The 18,255-nt window shown below is 43.6% G+C and overlaps 2 protein-coding genes across 3 annotated transcripts in view; one reads left to right on the top strand and one right to left on the bottom strand.

Moving 5' to 3' along the window:
- The window catches only part of Ccdc175 (coiled-coil domain containing 175), a 64,440-nt gene extending 64,228 nt beyond the window's left edge, over positions 1–212 (top strand). The window contains exon 21 of the mRNA XM_016008991.3: positions 87–212. The gene's annotated coding sequence lies outside the window, so the exon portion shown is untranslated. The remainder of the gene's footprint in view (positions 1–86) is intronic.
- Jkamp (JNK1/MAPK8 associated membrane protein) lies at positions 46–18,163 on the bottom strand. Of its 2 annotated transcripts, none has more exons than XM_006990724.4 (7): positions 17,750–18,163; positions 14,945–15,036; positions 14,235–14,389; positions 11,516–11,722; positions 8,819–9,000; positions 3,597–3,673; positions 46–939 (listed from the first exon to the last, which is right to left on the bottom strand). In XM_006990724.4, the coding sequence occupies exons 1-7, from the start codon at positions 17,751–17,753 to the stop codon at positions 721–723; spliced, it is 936 nt and encodes a 311-aa protein (XP_006990786.1). In that variant the 5' UTR covers positions 17,754–18,163; the 3' UTR covers positions 46–720. The 2 variants fall into 2 exon arrangements, with proteins under 2 accessions (XP_006990786.1, XP_042116703.1); XM_042260769.2 differs by having other exon boundaries at positions 14,945–15,018; positions 17,750–18,031.
- Positions 18,164–18,255: the final 92 nt, after the last annotated feature.

The raw sequence follows: 18,255 nt of genomic DNA, 5'->3' as shown, positions 1-18,255 counted from the left end.
CCATAATCACTATGGCAAAAAAGACTCAACTGTTAGAACGTTGAATTATTTTACAGTTAAACTCTTTATTGTTTTCTTCTTTACAGGAACAATAATCTGAACATGTCTTCAACCAAACTGTCTATACACAGAAAGCTCATATAAATTATGCTTTATTTTTGTAATATTACTAAAATACTGTACTGGTGAAAATAAATAGACATTGACAAAAACCTCCTTTGCTTCTGTAGTTGACCTCACACTCCACAAGTACGCTTGCCTTCCTAATTCCTTACAGGGGAAAGTCAACGCAGAGATCACAAGCAGGAATAATGACGTCACAGCAAAGGAGTTCCGAATATACTTGATAAAAGGTTTTCACACAAAGCCGGGAGACTCCCAATAGCACAGGCACACAGAAACACAGCTGTGCTCCAAAGCACAACTGAAACTTCCTGTGTGGACTTCCGGTGTGATAGATAACATATGCAGAGCACAGAGCCATGATGCTGTGCAATTTCCAAGTCTAATCACAAGGTCCGTTAAATTAAAAGATAAAAAACAAGCATTAAGATATCCAGACACTCTTGTTCCCATGTATGACAGAATGCTATTAATACATTTTAATTTCTTCTTTAATTTATTAAGAATACTTTTTAGGGTTTTTCTGTTTGTTTTGTTTGTTTGGTTGGTTGATTTTGGTTTTTTTGTTTTGTTCTGGTTTTTTTTGGCATTTTATATTCAGTGTCCATTGGCCCCTTCTGAGAGTATCCGTGATGGTTCAGTAAATTTCGCAGTGAACAGGTAAAACAGGGCTGGTGTGGGCACCAAGGCCAAAAGCGGCAGGTCATGCTCAAGCCTGTCCGCTCTGGAGATGGAGACTATTCCATAGGCGTGCAGTAGCCAGTGACTGAAGAGAACAATGAGTCTTTTCTTCCTGACCAGGAGATCATAGCAGTTCTGCGATTGTGTATGAGAAAGAAGAGAAACACAGATTAACAAAACTCAGCTAACCACTGGTCTTCATACACAGTCACGGCCCAGGACTCTGAATGCTTACACTAAAAAGGACTCAAGAACTGCCCCAATCGCCCAGTCTAGCCACCACACTGTCCAGATGGTCGCAAAGGCCCTCAACAGCCATGCTGAGTCTAGAACCCATCTCTTGGTCCTCGTTTGCATCAGTATTCCCTCGGGGAACGTGAACTAGAAGAGGAGGTCCACAGTGTATGTTCTCGCACCCAGGTCCACTACAGCTCCAGAGACCCCGCCTTCACTACTCTCCTGTCTCCAGCGTCTGCCGTCTGAACACACTCAAGACAACAGAAACGACTCACTAACCACCTGATTTTCTCTTCATTGTCAGGCCGTGTGATCACATGGAGAGACCCAAAGGATCAAATCAATATAAAAGGAACATGCAAACATGCTAACAAACACAGGGACAGGGAATTTTCAGTGAGTTACTCCTCAACTTTTTCTTTCAGTTAAGTGACTCGCGGGCTCATCTAGACCTGGAGTGTCTTCTGGAGTCAGAGCCCTGTGCTCAGCTGCTGAGAACAGAGCTACCCGAAGGCTGCAACACCTTACAGAGGAGACACATGGAGACCGAGAACCTAAAGAGTTAACAGCTGATCTAAAAGAGCATTGCTTGTTTGTAAATACGCATATTGTATTCAAATATTCCAATACACACGCTGATCTTTTCCTGGTTGATGAAAAGTCAAAACTAATTTCCTGTCTTCTCTGATTAATCTAATTGGAACGCTGATTAAAGGTTACAAAGGAGCAATGTGGCTCGTCTACAAACCGGGTGAGCTGAATAATCACCATCCAGTCACCCCATTCAGTTCCTCCATCACCAACCCTACCTAAGCACTGTGTTCCAGGTATGGCCTCATCTCACACTGTCACCAATGTATTAGAGAAAGAGGCATCAACAACCATCTCTCAAAAGAGTTAACTTGTTTTCTCTGGTGTCCTTTTGAACAAGAGAAGTTTGCGAAAGCACACACGTTAACTGCCGTGAGCAGCAGAGCCACAGGACAGCATGGAAGGGTCTATGAATTGGGCTTTTCCATTCTTGGGAGTTCCGCTTCTGATAGAGCTTTGTAATCAGAGCTGTGAAGGTACTTAATGGCAATCATGCAAATGTGCTGTCTTAAGATACAGAATCTGAAAGCCACACAATTAGAAAATTACAGAAGAGATTACAAAACTGCCCACTTTGATTAAAAGTTTTATGAATACACTGTCCCAGTTAGAATGTCAAATATATGTTTTTTCTTATTTATTGCTCATACTGTAAACTGATAATACCTTAGTTCCTTATAAATAAAGTATTTAAAAATGTGTAGGTCTAGTTTACAACGATGACCTACCTATCAATGAATCAAAATACATATTTTTGGCCAAAAATACTCTGAATTCAAAACATAATGGGGCCAACAAGATGGTTCAGTAGGTAAAGGCAGGACCCACAGGATAGAGGAAGAGAACTGAACCACCCTCCACACAGACACTGAGGCTTTTGGACACACACACTTACACACAAGTAAATAAATAAAATGTTATAATGAAATAATTTAAATATACTATAACAAAATTAGAACAACATATACAATGCAAAACTTTTTAAAATACTTAAAAAATAAGGTTCCTCGTTTGTCCTGGCTAGTTTTACGTCAACTTGACACAAGCTAGAGTCATCTGAAAAGAGGAACCCTCAACTGAGAAAACGCCTCCATAAGATCAGGCTGTAGGGCATTTTCTTAATTGGTACTGAAGGGGGTGAACCCAGCCCATTGCAGGTGATGCCATCCCTGGGCTCGTGGTCCTCAATTCTATAAGAAAGCAGGCTGAACAAGCCATGGGGAGCAAGGTAGTAAGAGCACCCCTCCATGGCCTGCATCAGCTCCTGCCTCCAGGTTTCTTGCCCTGCTTGAGTTCCTGTCCTGACTTCTTTCAATGATGAACAGAGTGATACGGAAGCATAAGCCAAATAAGCCCTTTCCTCCCCAAGCTGCTTAGTCACGGTGGTTCATCATAATAATAGTAACCCTAACTAAGACACTCATTACAGTGGTTTTCCACTGAAATATAAAGAAATTAAAAGTACAAAAGGCTTATCCCAAGGAGCCAATCAGAACTAAAGTACTAGTATCAATGTAATCAACAAAATACCGTAGGGCAAAAACATCCAAACCAAACATGAAACTGAGAGGGAGATACAGCCAGTATGGAATGAATAATTATAGATATCTCTAGTAAAATTAATTTAAAATCAGTTCTGTATGTAGTAGAGCATTTCTGTGTATATTTCAGAATAGTATCAACGTGTGGATAACTGCATGTTGCTATACGGGTAAACTACACTGGACGGCTTTTCTTCATCTCATTGGATAAGAGCACTGACTACTTCCCTAATTTCCCAAGATACAATGCAGCCCATGCAACCACTCATAAAATTATCTAAGGAGGTACAAGTGACATCAGTTAGCCGAGGACCACTGAACCAAGTAGTATACCTTACCATATCATATGTACTATTCCATTCAATTGTCAGTTTTTATCTAAAAGACAAAGTAGAACTGTAACAAAGGAAAACCAATTCCTACCTCTATTTCAGAAGCGGACATGTACACAGCCAGAGTAACCAAAGATAACACTAATATAATATATGGGAAAGCATAATCTGGAAAAGAAACACAGAGACTGCATTAGAAACTAACAAATTAAGCCATCACATAAAACATAGCTCTTCTGAATTCTTTCTCAGCCACCTTCAGAGACTTGAATCCTATCATCCTAAGATGGAACTGACAGCCAATTCTTAGTGGATTATAACTATTTTTGGCCTTCTAGGCCACACAGTCTCCATCTCAACACCTCAACTCAACAGATGTGGTATATGCAAACAGCACAGGACGCATGTAAATGAGCAACTATGCCTCTGTCCCAACAAAATTTCGTAAATAATAAAATAGGAGTTTCATATAATTTTCACATGATAACAAATTTTGATTTTTTTTTTCAATCTCTCTCTCTTTTTTCTTTTTTTGGTTTTTTGAGACAGGGTTTCTCTGTGTAGTTTTGTTGCCTGTCCTGGATCTCACTCACATCCAAACCATTTCCTTATTCCCACAGCTTTCCGCTTTCTTCCAGCTCCTAAGAGCTTCAACACAGAGGCACCAAAAGTTAGGCTAAAGGAATTAAGACAACTACTTGGAATTTTATTTTTAAATTTTTTTATTTTTTTTGGTTTTTTTTGAGACAGGGTTTCTCTGTGTAGCTTTGGAGCCTGTCCTGGATCTCGCTCTGTAGACCAGGCTGGCCTCGAACTCACAGAGATCCGCCTGCCTCTGCCTCCTGAGTGCTGGGATTAAAGGCGTGCGCCACCACCACTGCTCGGCCTGTAATTTTACTTTTTAATTTGCATATTTTAATTCCAGGACAAGACAATACAAAAACAATATACAACACCCAACCCTGCTCTCAGGTGAGGGAGGTAATTGATTTTCCTGCCTTAGACACACAAGGACAGAAGAAGAAAAAGAACACTAGACATTAGCAGAGAGACCGGGTGGGTCAGGGCCACCCAAGGCTTCTGCAGGAGCAGTAAGGAAACCATACAGAGGGCCCAGGCTTCCCGGGGGACCCAATCTGCATCCATGTGAAATGATGCACCCTCATCATACTCAGGCAGGGGTACCATCAGGAACAGCAATGCTGGGCTCCTCCGCTGGTACCTTATCTGCATGAGTGGCCAGGCATCACATGAACATGGATGGTTTGGCTGGAATGTCTGGCGATTCTCAAGCAAGAAGCCAGAAGAAAGCAGAGAGACGTCTAACAGCAGTGCCCCAGGTCCCTAACATCCCTGTGAGCCTCAGCCTTCTCCGGGGCCTACACAAGTGGCTGGGGTTGACCTCCAGATGTCCTCTGGCTGTCAAACAGCCCACTACAGGGCTGTCACAAAGGCCTGGGCCTTCATGATCTGTTCACATTGGCCTGAAGGTGGCTGTTAACACAAGCCTACAGGGATGACCACTTCCTTAACCTTTTTACCCAAGGCATCTTCCATGAGTGTGCAGACGTTCTCAAACTCCGCCTTCCTCTCACCCTCCTCCTCCTCTGGTAGCTTCTGGAGCTCCTTGGTCATGGAGAGCAGCCTCCTCCCACCAGACTCCTCAGGCTGCTGCCTCCAGTACTCACCAATGAGGCATCCCCTAAACATCCATTTCTGTTCTCAAGAGCAGGGTTGGCTAGCTCCTCTTTGCTCTCACTGGAGTACAGACTTCAGTTTCCTTCCTGCAAGTCCTGTGCTGACAGAGAAGCCATCTCCAGACTAGGAGGGGTGGCAGAGAGCTCAGCAGCTCGGAGAGGCAGGCTGCTTAGTGGGCTCTTCAGAGACTCCAAGCTTTTGAGTCTTAGCATGCCCCACAGAATCACTTCTGGTTCTTTGTTTTCTGGCAGCTCGGAGAAGAACTCAAGGTGCTTCCATACAATGCTTTTGTGGAAATTTTCAAGATTTTGCTCTATTGGAACATCTTGGAAGATATTCAGGGGCAATCCCCAGTCAATAATGACACAGATGTGGGCATCAACTCATCACAGCTGCCCACGGTGAGCACTGGCGAACACAGAATTCAATGTTATTGCACTTCTTATTCTCAAAGTCGTCAAAAGCTTGCCAAGGGAGGAAGAGCAGCGCCCAAAATTCCATCCTAACTACAGAGAAGTGCTTGACTGCCAAGAGGCCTTCCCAGTCCCTGGACAGGCTCTTACAGAATCTGTCATATTCCTCCTGAGAGGTATCCTCAGAATCTGTCCTAAACGGGCATGGTCTCGCTCAGCATTTCCTGACCAATGCATTCACCCTGAAGTCCCCTCGTTTCTTTTTCTTTTCCTCACCTGATCTTCAGTCTGAGGGGTCACTGTCCTTATCTTCCTTTTGTTCTCTTCTACCTCGTCATCACTCATGTCCTTCTCTTCTTCCTCCTCCCAACAGAGGCTGACGGGACAGCTGGTTCACAGTGAGTGCTTTCTCACTACTTCCTCGACCCCTTCTCCTCTAAGTGTTCTGTTGGTCGGTCTTCTTCGGGGTGGATCACTTTGGTACTCCAACTAACGGGTTCACCCTGGTCTGCACATTCACTGAAGCTGCGCCAGCACAAAACCCTCGGGCACGCTGCTCCATCATCCTTGTTCTTTGTGACCACAGACACTTCTTTCGCCATGAAATAGGCAGAATAAAGTCCAACACCAAACTGCTCATTCATGGAGAGATCTGCAACAGCCTGAGAGCTTCCATGAGGATTTTAGTCAGACTTATCAGTGGTTCCCAAATTATCGATAAGCTCAAGCTTGGTCACCCCAGTGCCTGAGTCCACCAGAGTCAGAATGTGTTCCTGAGGGTTGAGGACATCATTTCTAGCTCTTTACTGCTGTCCAACTTGGAAGGGTCAATTAGGCTCTCCTAGTGAATCTTGTTCTGCTGTGGGATGTTCTGTATGGCAAATGTGTTGCTCTGATTGGTTAATAAATAAAACACTGATTGGCCAGTAACCAGGCAGGGACTAACAGAGAGGAGAACCGAGGGAAGACAGAGAGGAGGAGACACGAGCTGCCGTCCAGGGAGCATCATGTAGAGACAACAGGTAAAGCCACAGAATACGTGGAGACATATAGATTAACAAAAATGGGCTGAGTATAAGAGTAAGAGCTAGACAATGGTAGGCCTGAGCTAATGGCCAAGCAGTTTAAATAATGTAAGCGTCTGTGTGTTTATTTTATAAGTGGGCTAAGGGACCACCGAGGTTTGTCGGAACCCAGAGAGAAAAACTCTAGCTACATTGTCCAAGGATCAGAAGCATGAAAGATCCCAAAGGAGAAGTTCCTTGTTGTAACAGGAAGTATTAATGACAGAAGAAATGAGCTGGGTAGTATTTGCCCGAAAAGCAGCGTCCCTCCCTTCCACTCTGCATAGAGTACTTCCTCAAGCATCCTGAAGAGAAAGGATTGAAGCACTCCGGAGCAGGGTGGGTCCAGATCATCTCTGACATGCAGGAAGGCACCTACTATGTGAGGGAGTGACTCAAAAGTGAATGGGTGACAGTGCTTAACTCCATCCTAGACGGTCCCTCCACACTCTACCGACTGCTGTAAATTACCACCTGCAACCTCCGGGACATGCTATGAGTGCTTCAAATTAATTTCCTCGACTGTTTACCCATCTATCAGTTATTTAAAGAGAAAGTTCCTTGATTAGACTTCCAGTTCACTCCCAATCCCTGCATTTAATTTACTACTTGTTTTAGCAATTCTTTCTTGGAAGTGGCTCCGAATCCTGGCGCTGCTCTGTTTGGGTCAGTCAGTCAGGCTCGGTTTACTGCGGTCATCTCCAGGCAGACCCCAGCTTTTCCCCTCTGACAGTCCACTGTGCTATCAAGTTAGCTTTCTACAATGGAAATCTGATCACGTCACTCTTCTACTCAAATCTCGGTGAGGTCCCTGTGGTGGTCTGAATGAGAACGTCTACCACTGGCTCATGTTTGGATACTTGGTCCAGTTGGTGGTCCTACTTCAGAGGTTGAAGAGGTACGGCCTTGTCGGAGAAGGTACGGCCTTGTCAGAGGAGATGCGGCCTTGTCAGAGGAGGTGTGGCCTTGTCGGAGGAGGTGTGGCCTTGTCGGAGGAGGTGTGGCCTTGTCAGAGGAGGTGTGGCCTTGTCGGAGGAGGTGTGGCCTTGTCGGAGGAGGTGTGGCCTTGTCGGAGGAGGTGTGTCAGGGAGGCTGACTTGGAGAGTTGACAGACTCATGCCAGGTCTACTCACTCTGCTTCCAGCCTGCAGTTTGAGATGTGAGCTCTCTGCTGTTCTTGCTGCCATATCTACCACTTGCTGCCACAATTCCCTGCCCAATGGACTCTTAACTCTCAGGAAACTTAAACCCAAATAAACTCTTTTTTTTTTTTTTTTGTAAGTTGCCTTGGTCATGGTGTTTTGTCACAGCAATAAAACCTAATGAAGTCCTAAGATTCTAGGACCTTGAGCAAGAACAGCTGTCTGGCCAAGCAGGACTACTGAAGTGGGCTGACACTAACAGAGAATTCTAAGAGCTGGAGGTCACCTGTGTGTTCTCAGACACTATGCAAGTGAGACGTGAGCTAGACCAAGAGGAGGAACAGGCACCAACTAGCCTCCAATTTCCTTTCACCTTCGCCTTGAACCAAATTACACTACCAGGCTGTATAATCCCCATCCCTGCCTGTTCCTTGGCCAAAAGGCTTGTCCTCAGCTTCTTGGAAGACTTCTTAGAAAAACCACTATGCAACACGCAATGTTTTTGGAAAATGGAAATGTATTCAAAAGTCCCCTCCTAGGTTTCTTCAGCTATCTGGAGTCTCTGCTTTACCTCCTGGGAGTACGTTTGAGCCTTTTGATGATGACTTATCTCTCGTTCTTCTGAGATACAGTTTAACCTAAAGAGTTGCTGAATGAATGGTTATCCTACCAAACACCTTTTTAACTATATAGAAAGGACTTTTATAAAGGGCCTTAGAAATCTAAGACGACAGGAAACAACACTTACTGCTAACCTAATTTTCACCTACTGTATACAAAGCTACTTTTTAAACGGTTATGCGCAGAGTTTTAAATCTTCCAGTTTGGCTACAAACTTCAGTCTCATTTTGTTGAGGAGCTCTGTTCCATTCTGTTTTTAATAACACTATGTTTCGGCAAAGGACTCCACTAAGGCCTGCCTTCAAAGCTTAAAGGTGCCTTTAAAGAAAAAGCTGTAGACTTTAGTTGGGAGGAGAACACGGGCGTCACACTTACACAAGAGGCCTCCACCAACGGCCTGCAGCACCGTCAGGATGGGGAAGAAGTAAAGAGCGGCGTAAATGCTCTTGAACCGCTCAGACTTCCCCAGTCCGCAGGCGATCTTCTTCACCAGCAGAGGCCGGAGAAGCATCATCAGCACCAAGCAGAATGCGTAATAAACAAACACGATGGTGTATCTGCAAAATGAGGAATGCATCGAGATTGTTTAACACACTCCCATCCTTGATGTTCTTAAATCGGAGCTCTTAAAAGAAGGTTGGAAGCACTATTACGTCTACCCATTAAGATATTCAGACTGGTGAAAGGCAGGACAAGCAAACACGTATACTGTTTTGTTTGTTTGAAAATATCTCAAAAATCCTAGAGGGTGTTGGAGAGACGACTCAGCATTTGAGAGTATTTGCTGCTTTTGCAGAGAAGCTGGGTTCAGTTCCCAGCACCCACAAGGCAGCTCACAAGCTCTGTGACTCCAGGCGATGTGACACCTTCTTCTGGCCTTAGCAGGCACTACACACATGTGGTGCACATACAGACACGCAGGCGAAACTCGTACACGTAAAAGTAAATAAATATAGCTCAAAAAACAATCCCAACAATGTTTATATATTTTAAAACTTTGTACTTATTTTGAGAGGTGCCATGCATGTTCATGTACAGGCATGTGAGCCCACGCATGAGCCGGTGGAGGCCAGAGGTTCATGGTGGGTGTCTTTTGTCCACCTTATTTTTTGAGACAGGGTCTCTTACTGAGCCTGGAGCTCAGCAACTGGCTACACTGATTGGTTAGGGAGCCCCTGGCATCCTCCCATCTCAGCCTGCCCAAACTGGCATTTCAGGCTGCTTCACCCAGCTTTCTAACATGAGCACTAGGGATGTGAACGCATACTGGATACTACACAGCTATGAAAAATGTATATAAACAGGCAACATACAGCAGATACATGTGAATGATGTATCTCAATCAGCATGACTGGACATGTCAATTAAACAAAAGTAGTAAAAGTTCAATAGAAACAAAAAAGACATAAGTACTTTTCATAATTTAGGTAAGTAGTCTGAACATAGATTTGATTTGAATTTGACTTTAAAAATTACTGGGACTAGAGGGATGGCTAGCAGTTCAAATGGTATAATGCTCTCACAGAAGACCCAAGTTCAGTTCCTGCAACCATATCAGGCAGCTTACAACCAGCTGTCACCTCACCTCCAAGGGATCTGGAACCATCTTCCAGCCTCTGATGGAACCTGCACACATGGCGTACGTTCACACAGATATAAATACACAAAAAGGTAGATCTTTCCTAGAGATTCATTATTATGTGTACATGTGTCAAGGTATGTGTAGTAATACTTCAGCTGATTTAAGTATTAACAAAAGTAACAAGACGAGAGAAAGCAATGACAGCTTGAATCACCTAGAGAAGATTCTGGAATGTGTAATTAACTTTATCAGCACAAAACAAACCTTGCAGTCTCTTCCATAATTACCTATAACTCAATTACCTTCTTAGCTGATATAGCTAGCCATATCTGGACTCTATCCCTATTTATAATACTATTTGTGTCCATCCTGAATTAACCAACTTCTACAATTCCCATTAATTTATTTATCACCATTAGGATTTTAAAGAACAACAGAATTAAAAACAGGAGTAGCTGTTATGGGCACAGGAAGAGGGCTCAGGGCATCCATTTGCCATTTTCCTTTCTAATTTGATATTTTTACCATAAATACCAACTAGTAGTAAGTGAGTCTGATTTAATTTTAAGTAAAATGAGTACATATCTTAAATGATACTCCATTCTTGTTTTCTAGATACAAAAAGATCAAATTCTACAAGTCTTTTAATGTATGACAAAACAATACTTGAAGCAGAGTTACAGTTCTATAATAAATCAACAGACGTGATTATTAGTTTTTATGAAATATAGTTACATAGATGCATGCAAAAGTAATTTGAAGGTCATAAAGCTTGGCAGTAAAAAGGGCACACGGCAGCTAATACACAGAGTTATTTCATCCTCACAGCACCCTATGTGGTACCGTTCTCACTTGCCAATGAAAAACCTGAATTATGTAACATTGTAAACATATTCATGTTAGCGTAACTGACAGACCCAGAATTCAAACCCAGACTCTTCTTATTTCTAGATCCTACACATTTTTCCTGTCTGTCAAATATTGTATCTCTACTGTATATCCCCAAAGGTTCCTTTTTTAAATCTCTTTAAACATAGAAAACATATTCCTAAGTATCTATGTGTGCATGTGTGTAAGTGCATGTATTTTTTTTTACATCAAAAAATATTTTTCTTTCTATCGCTAAGATATACTGGGCTGACAATGCAGTTTACTAGTATGCCTGAGGTGCTGGGTTTATTCTCCAACACAATACACACACTCTCTCACACTCTCTCTGACTTTCTGAGCACGGCAGTACATACCTGGAATCCCAGTACTCAGGAGGCTGAGGCAGGATAATGAGATTGAGGACAGCCTAGCACATATAGTGAGACTATGTCTTAAAAACAAAAATAATGTTTCCTCCTATTACACTCTGTATGCCTTCAGAGAAGAAAATTCTTTCTACTACCTCTTCCTGCACCTAGATATTTACAACGATCAATCTTTTGAAATGGAATCTACGAGCGTTTCCTTCTCAGAGGTCTTGGGTCTACATAAACACTTACAGCGGGTAGACTGCTTCGTGAGTGCAGTGCACTGTGGTGATATAATCTGGACTCGGGTTGTAAAGCATCGTGTACCAATCAGAGAGCATCAGTACTCGGCAGGAACGGATGTACAGGACGCCCACTGGATCGCTCACGAGTAAGGTGATGATGGCCGCCATGCTGCACTCGAACAGCGCAGTGATGTGCTGGAAGAGAGCACTGGAGCTGGAGAAACAGAGGCACAACCCCAGAGCGACGTCAGTGCTTCAGTCTAGCAGGGCACAGTTCATATACCGAGTCTCAGTGTTTCAGCCCAATCTGGAAGTTACTCTTAAAGATCAGACAAGCCGAGCATGCTAGCACCTCAGACAGCCCCGCTGCTGTGGTCTGCAGGTCTGTCCACTCTAAAATCCCTACAATGAAATACACTCTCTGGTGTGATAGTGTTGGGAGGCTGGACCTTCGGGAGAGATCAGGGATGTAGAAACCTCGAGGGAGAGATTTGAATGGTTTTTTTTCTTTTTTTTGAGGAGGTCAGAAGAACTTTCTTTGTCCCTTCTGCCATGTGAGGACAGCGATGCACCACTTCCCGGTTTGCACAGATGGTAGTAGTGTATTTCTAGTCTAACAGGGTGTCATGGCTTGTGGCTGCAATCTCAGCACTTGAAGGCCTAGGCAAAAGGAGTATTGCAAATCTGGAGCCAGCCTGGGCTACATAGTGAGTTACACATTAGCCTGGACTACAGAGTGAGATCCTATATCAAGACATCAATTAGCCAGTTAATCAATCGGCTAATTACTATTTACCTAATTAGCCAGTTAATATCTAATTATTAAGTAACTAGTTAATTAACAAGTTGATTGATATAATTACTATCCTATGTATATGCATGCATGTATGTGCACTTATTAGTGAGTGCCTGTAGCAGTCAGAAGATGGTGTTGGAGCCACTGAAACTGGAGTTATGGATAAGGGGGTCAGATATCCTGGGACTGGAGCTACAGATGGTTGTAAGCCATCCTGTGGCTACTGGGTACCAAACCTGGGTCCTCTGCAAGAGCAACAAGTGCTCTTAACCATTGAACCACCTCTCTAGCCCCTTGTCCACTTTTTGAAAGAGAAGAATCCCTAGAGATCATTTCATGTCTGTTTTTTTTCCAGAATTCAGTTATTTCATGAGGGTCATATGAGCTCCTAAATTAGCAGAACTGGACTACTTCAGAGACATAAAAGTACTGAATGCACAAGTTTAAATAAGCTCATACTATAAGTCATAGTGACAGGAATCTTTTCATCGTGTTTCAATCCATCTATAGTCAACCACATGATCTTTGAAAATAAAAGTGGACTCTAAAACTCCACTTCTAAAACCACGGTCATACACTGCACAGTATTTCAGTCCACGAAGGACCACATCCATGATGGTGGTCCCACAGGACTGTATGTACCTTGCAGCTCTCATTGTGGAAGTATGTCCTGTGACCCCCCCTCCCCCGCACAGGGGCAGGAGCATTTAATGATACATTCCTCAGATCTGTGTCACTACAACTGATGTGAGACTGTACTTCAAGATCTCCTGCATTTCAGAAAAAGATATCCCTTACCACAATTCCCATATATACCCCCTCGGCCAGGCTACACTGCTTCAAGTTCCTTGGGCAGGCTTCACCCTCTACCTCAAAACACACTCCACTGTGTGGACAACCATGTGCTCTTTGGTATAAGCTCTGGAATTATGCCCCAGCTTTACGAACTGCCCATGAGACTTCCCACTCCCAAGCCTCTGGATCCAGGCTCAGTCCTTCTCTGTGGGTCCACCCTCAGCTCTCATTTCTCAACCGCACCACACTCCCATCTGCCGCCACAGTGCCAGGCAGCAAAAAGAGATTGGAGAAAGTGCAAAGAGCAAAGCAGGCAAAACTCACTTTGAGAGTGGAGGAACACAACTGACAGCTAAGGAAGACTCTGCCTCCCGGTCCCTGTAGGGGGACCAGGCACAGACTTGTCAAGAACACTACACTTGCCTTTATTGCCTCCACTAGCCTTTATTATTACCTTTCCTTCATTTATAACCCACACCTTGACCACTTCGGATCACACTACCATTCCTCCATCTTTTTTCTACCAAAACTGTTTTGGCATTTCTTTTTAAGTCTTTTAGATCCTATTAGGCATAATTTCTCTCCCCATTCTTTGTGACTCCAGATGTTGACAACAGAGTATTTCACTACCTCTCTAAGACAGATTTATAGCGTCATCTTGTACCTGTCTGTTTCTCTATATCTTCTCTCTTCCTTTGATCTTCCAAACATAAAATACACTGCTCAATAAATGCACTAACAGTGCACTAGTCATCTCTCATAATTATGCTAGGTCACATAGGTCATTGAATTAAGTTATAAAGTATTTGTTCTAAAACAGTAACAGCTTGTGATCCTCACCAATTTTTGCAGAAACTGAGTACACATCATCATTGAGAAACAACGTTCTGTAGCAGAGCGTCATTGACACCTACTAGGATGTGTCTTACCATTGCTTTCCTGCTTCAGGAAAAAAAAAAACAGTATAAAGGGAAGGAAAACAGGTTTTCCCCTCTGAAACAAGGGAAGAGTAATTATTCTTGTAAATGACAGTCGGGCTGAGGGCGTAGGTCATTGAAGATTGTGTACTCAGCATCACAATATGTGAGCAGTATCCCAACGCTCGTCCATCCCGATGCAGTAAGAATGTGCTCACCTCTTTTTCCCTGAGTACCACTCAATGAAGAACCAATGTAGAACAAGAGGAAGCATAGCCATAAATCCAAGATAGAGCCAGTCATAGAGTTCGGGGGACTCTGTGCAAGGCTGACAGTATTTCTGGGCGTTCGTCCTCTGTCCTCTTGGGCACACCTACAACACGTAAAAACACTGCTTTATACACAAACAGTATTTTAGGATCTTCCTATAAGGGATCCCATTTTATTTTAAACAGTTTAATATGTCTATGTACCTTTTAGAAATTAAAAAAGAAAACCTGCAAGCAGAATAGAAAGAAATCTAAAAAAGAAACACTTCAAGAAATCCACATCACCTGTGCTGTCTGCAAAATGCTAAGTGAAGATTCCTTCCACTTAATTGCTAAAACTGCTAATGTTCAATGAAAACCCTTGTTAACAGCATCATATAAAAATCACTGAAGAAGTGTTCTCGAGTTGTAATGTTAATTTACTATACAAAACACTCTGATAGATCATTAAACAGTAATTAGACACTATAAAATATTTTTTAATATTATCTGTGACTATCCAGAAAGATTTTAATATAATTATCAGCATGCCAATATAAATAAGGCTTTTAATACCACATTCTTACACATATTCATGAATATATCTAAAAAATTCGACATGCGAAATGTTTCCAAAGTAAGTAGGTCATAAAATAAAATAATATTAACACAGGACTTACCCCACATTCTCCATAGATTTCACTTGAGCCATTTTTAAATAACAAGGTCTTCCCACAGTAGAGTCCAAGGCATGCTGGTTGAATATCGACAGCTTTTTAAAAACAAACGCCAGTAGAGTAACATCTTTTGTGGTTATAAATAACAGTAATGTGATAACAGCTGAAGTCATGGACAGCAGTCTCTGAACCTCTCTTAAATGATATGTAACAGACAAGCCTTGGTGCATTTACTTTTAAATTCTTTCCCACTGGGACACTACAGAAATTACACGTACATCTTATTGCTCACCCCTATTGTTCACATTGGTCTTCACCCAGCCCAGCAGGTTCTAGCCCCAGGCACCTAACCCGGAAGCTTCCCAACGGCTCCAGGAAGCAGTCCCTATGACTAGACTTGGAATTTCACTGATTATAAGGTCATAAGCATCTTTTTTTTAAAATCACTGATAGAGGGCCTGAGAGACACCACTTGAGCAAGCCTGAACTGAGGAGTTTGAGTCTAGAGCCCATGGCAAAGGGGAGGTCTCCAGAAAGTTGTCATCCTCCACGTGTGTGTTCCGATAGGCACATCCCAGTGCCACACATCACACAATTTTAAAAAAATTAATTAAGATAAATGACTGATAGAAGGTCACTAGTCTTCATTTTGCCCAGCTGGGACATTGGGTGCACACATAGGGACAGTCTTTGTTCATAACAGAATACATTAGCAGAAAGGCTGAAGGAGAGAGAGGATTCCAGAACAGAGGGTAGGTCTGTAAAACAAATCAATTCACCTCCATATAAAAGCATCAACTTAGCTTTTATTATGTTTGTTGAGGACAGGGGTAAACTTCACCAGTGCTGACACTGAGCTTCTGATCAATTACTTGAGAACCACGGGTCTTACAATCAATTTCTTACAGATATGGAAAGAATTAAAAACAGCTCCTTTTAAAACAAAACTCTGAGGACCTCCCAATCATCTTGGACCTCATCCAGGAGAAATTACTGAAAGTATCTTTTGAACCAGTGGCACCTGATTCTCCTCACTGCTCAATAACCATACATGGAGTGTGCGGAACAAGGGCCATGAAGGTCCCCAGAGGTCCGGACAGTGGACTGTCTTCCCTAAGAATCTGCCCTATATCATGAAATAAGTCCAAAACAATGGTGGCCTACATGCGAATTTACACACTTTACTATTATCTCTGAACAATAATCTCCTCTGCTTTTTCATGCATTCACAATGTGGAGACTCTGGTTACAGCCCTTTCTCCTTTCAAATTCCTGTAGACTGGACTTGTTTGTCCTTACGTTTTCAAGGGCAAACAAACAGAAAAACTCAGCCTAAAATGCCTCACAGTTGATATTTAAACGCAGTCTAAAATGTCTCACGTTTGATATTTTCACTTTTATCAAGAACTTGACATCTCTTTTTAACCCATGCTTTTTTAAAAAACAAAACAAAACAACAACAACAAAAAAAAAAAAAACCTGCTGTACCTTTAGAAACAGACATTATGCCAGGCGGTGGTGGCACACACCTTTAATCCCAGCACTCAGAAGGCAGAGCCAGGTGGATCTCTGTGAGTTCCAGGCCAGCCTGGTCTACAGATCAAGATTCAGGACAGGCACCAAAACTACACAGAGAAACCCTATCTCCAAAACCAAAAAAAAAAAAAAAAAGAAAAGAAAAAGAAAAAGACATTAACCTATGATTCTTTATTTTAGACTATCAAAAGACTTTATTATTATAGTATTGTTGGCATGTGTATGCATTTTGCCTACATTTATGTCTGTGCACCATGTACCTGCCTGGTGCCAGTGGAGGTCAAAAGACAGAGGTCGAAAAGGATATGGGATCCTGGGAAACTGGAGTTACAGAGGGTCCTGAGACACTGTGTGGGTGCTGGGAATCAAACCCCAGTGCTCAGGAAGAGCAGCAAGTGCTCTCAACCGCTGAGCCATCTCTCCAGCCAGTCCCTTAACGTGATTTTTTACAGCAACTGAAGTCTAATGAACTAAATACATGGAATGAATTGTTTCAGGTTTTCTGAGAAGAAAGTTAAGGCACTGGAAGTCCCTTCTCGATGGGCTTCGCATCTAAAAGATCTCAAAACCAAGGCCTGAAAATCAGTACTACAAACAAAAGCAAAGCTCATTTACCTAACAACTGTACAATCACCCTTCATAATCTTTGGTGAACTACGGCTAAAATGCTGACCTTGTTTTTTTTCTGCAAAAGTCTGGCCCCTGGTGAAGGGCTCTAACGTATTTACATTTGATGCCCGGTGTGGTGGCGCACGCCTTTAAACCCAGCACTGGGGAAACAGAGGCAGATGTATCTCTGTGAGTTCAAGGCCAGCCCGGTGTGAGTTCCAGGGCACCCAAGCCTACACAGAGAAACCCTGTCTCAAAAAACAAACAAACAAACAAAAATTTACATTTGAGGTTGAAAAAACAAGTTATGTGGCAACTTGCTTCTGCTTCCCTGCACTAACTAATATCCGCACTTCTAATTCTCAAGTCAACCATCTGGAACGCTTTCCTGGACTAAGAAACAAAGGAATGAATGAAAGAACATAGGAAGAGCACAACAAAGCCTCAGCCTTGCCTTCTGCACACGGCCCAGCGCTCATCTCCAGCCATTCCGGAGCAGACCATCCCAACCCCGGGCGAAGTCGGAGCCCGGGTGCAAGGCAGCAAAGGACCAGGCTGCCCGCCCCTCGAGAGCTGTCAGCCGGAGGCGAGCCCGAGGCAAGGAGGTGGGAAAGCAGCAGGCACGAAGACAAGAGCCCCCTCGCAGCCTAAGCGACCACTTACCCATTGGCCAGGCTAGGTTCTCCACAGAAGCCCGGGGATCAGCCGGTCCGAACGCAGCGCCCGAACATCCGGGCCACGGCGCTCCCCGCCGCTCCGCCTCCCGCTAGCCTGGCGATCGCAGTGGAACCCCGCCCTTGCTACATTAGGCTCCGGGTCCCGCCCCACCACCTCCTTCTCCGCTGGGCTGAGATGCACTTTGCGGACTCTCTGGCCTAGGATCCCAACAACCTGGTTTCCTAGTCTAGGCTCGGAAGCGTCTCTGTCGCTTCCGGGTCTGAGCTCAGAGGCTCCACCCTTTCCGGGTCCACACTCATCGGGGCCTCGACCGAGCTGAGGCCGGAACCGAGGCCCAGCCTCCAACCCGGTCAAGTCTGCACGGCCTCAAGCGATTCCTAGACTGGACCCAGAGGTCCCGCCCCCGTTTCCTAGATAAGGCTCAGTAGCCCCGCCCCCGCCGTGCGATTAAATCCCCCGAGGCCCCGCCCCTGGTGAGTGAGAGTCTCCGA

The sequence above is a fragment of the Peromyscus maniculatus genome, chromosome 14 (assembly GCF_049852395.1).
Source record: "Peromyscus maniculatus bairdii isolate BWxNUB_F1_BW_parent chromosome 14, HU_Pman_BW_mat_3.1, whole genome shotgun sequence".
Classification (NCBI taxonomy): Eukaryota; Metazoa; Chordata; class Mammalia; order Rodentia; family Cricetidae; genus Peromyscus; species Peromyscus maniculatus.
Note: the sequence above shows the minus strand (reverse complement) of the source record. Positions and strands in the feature narration are given on the sequence as shown.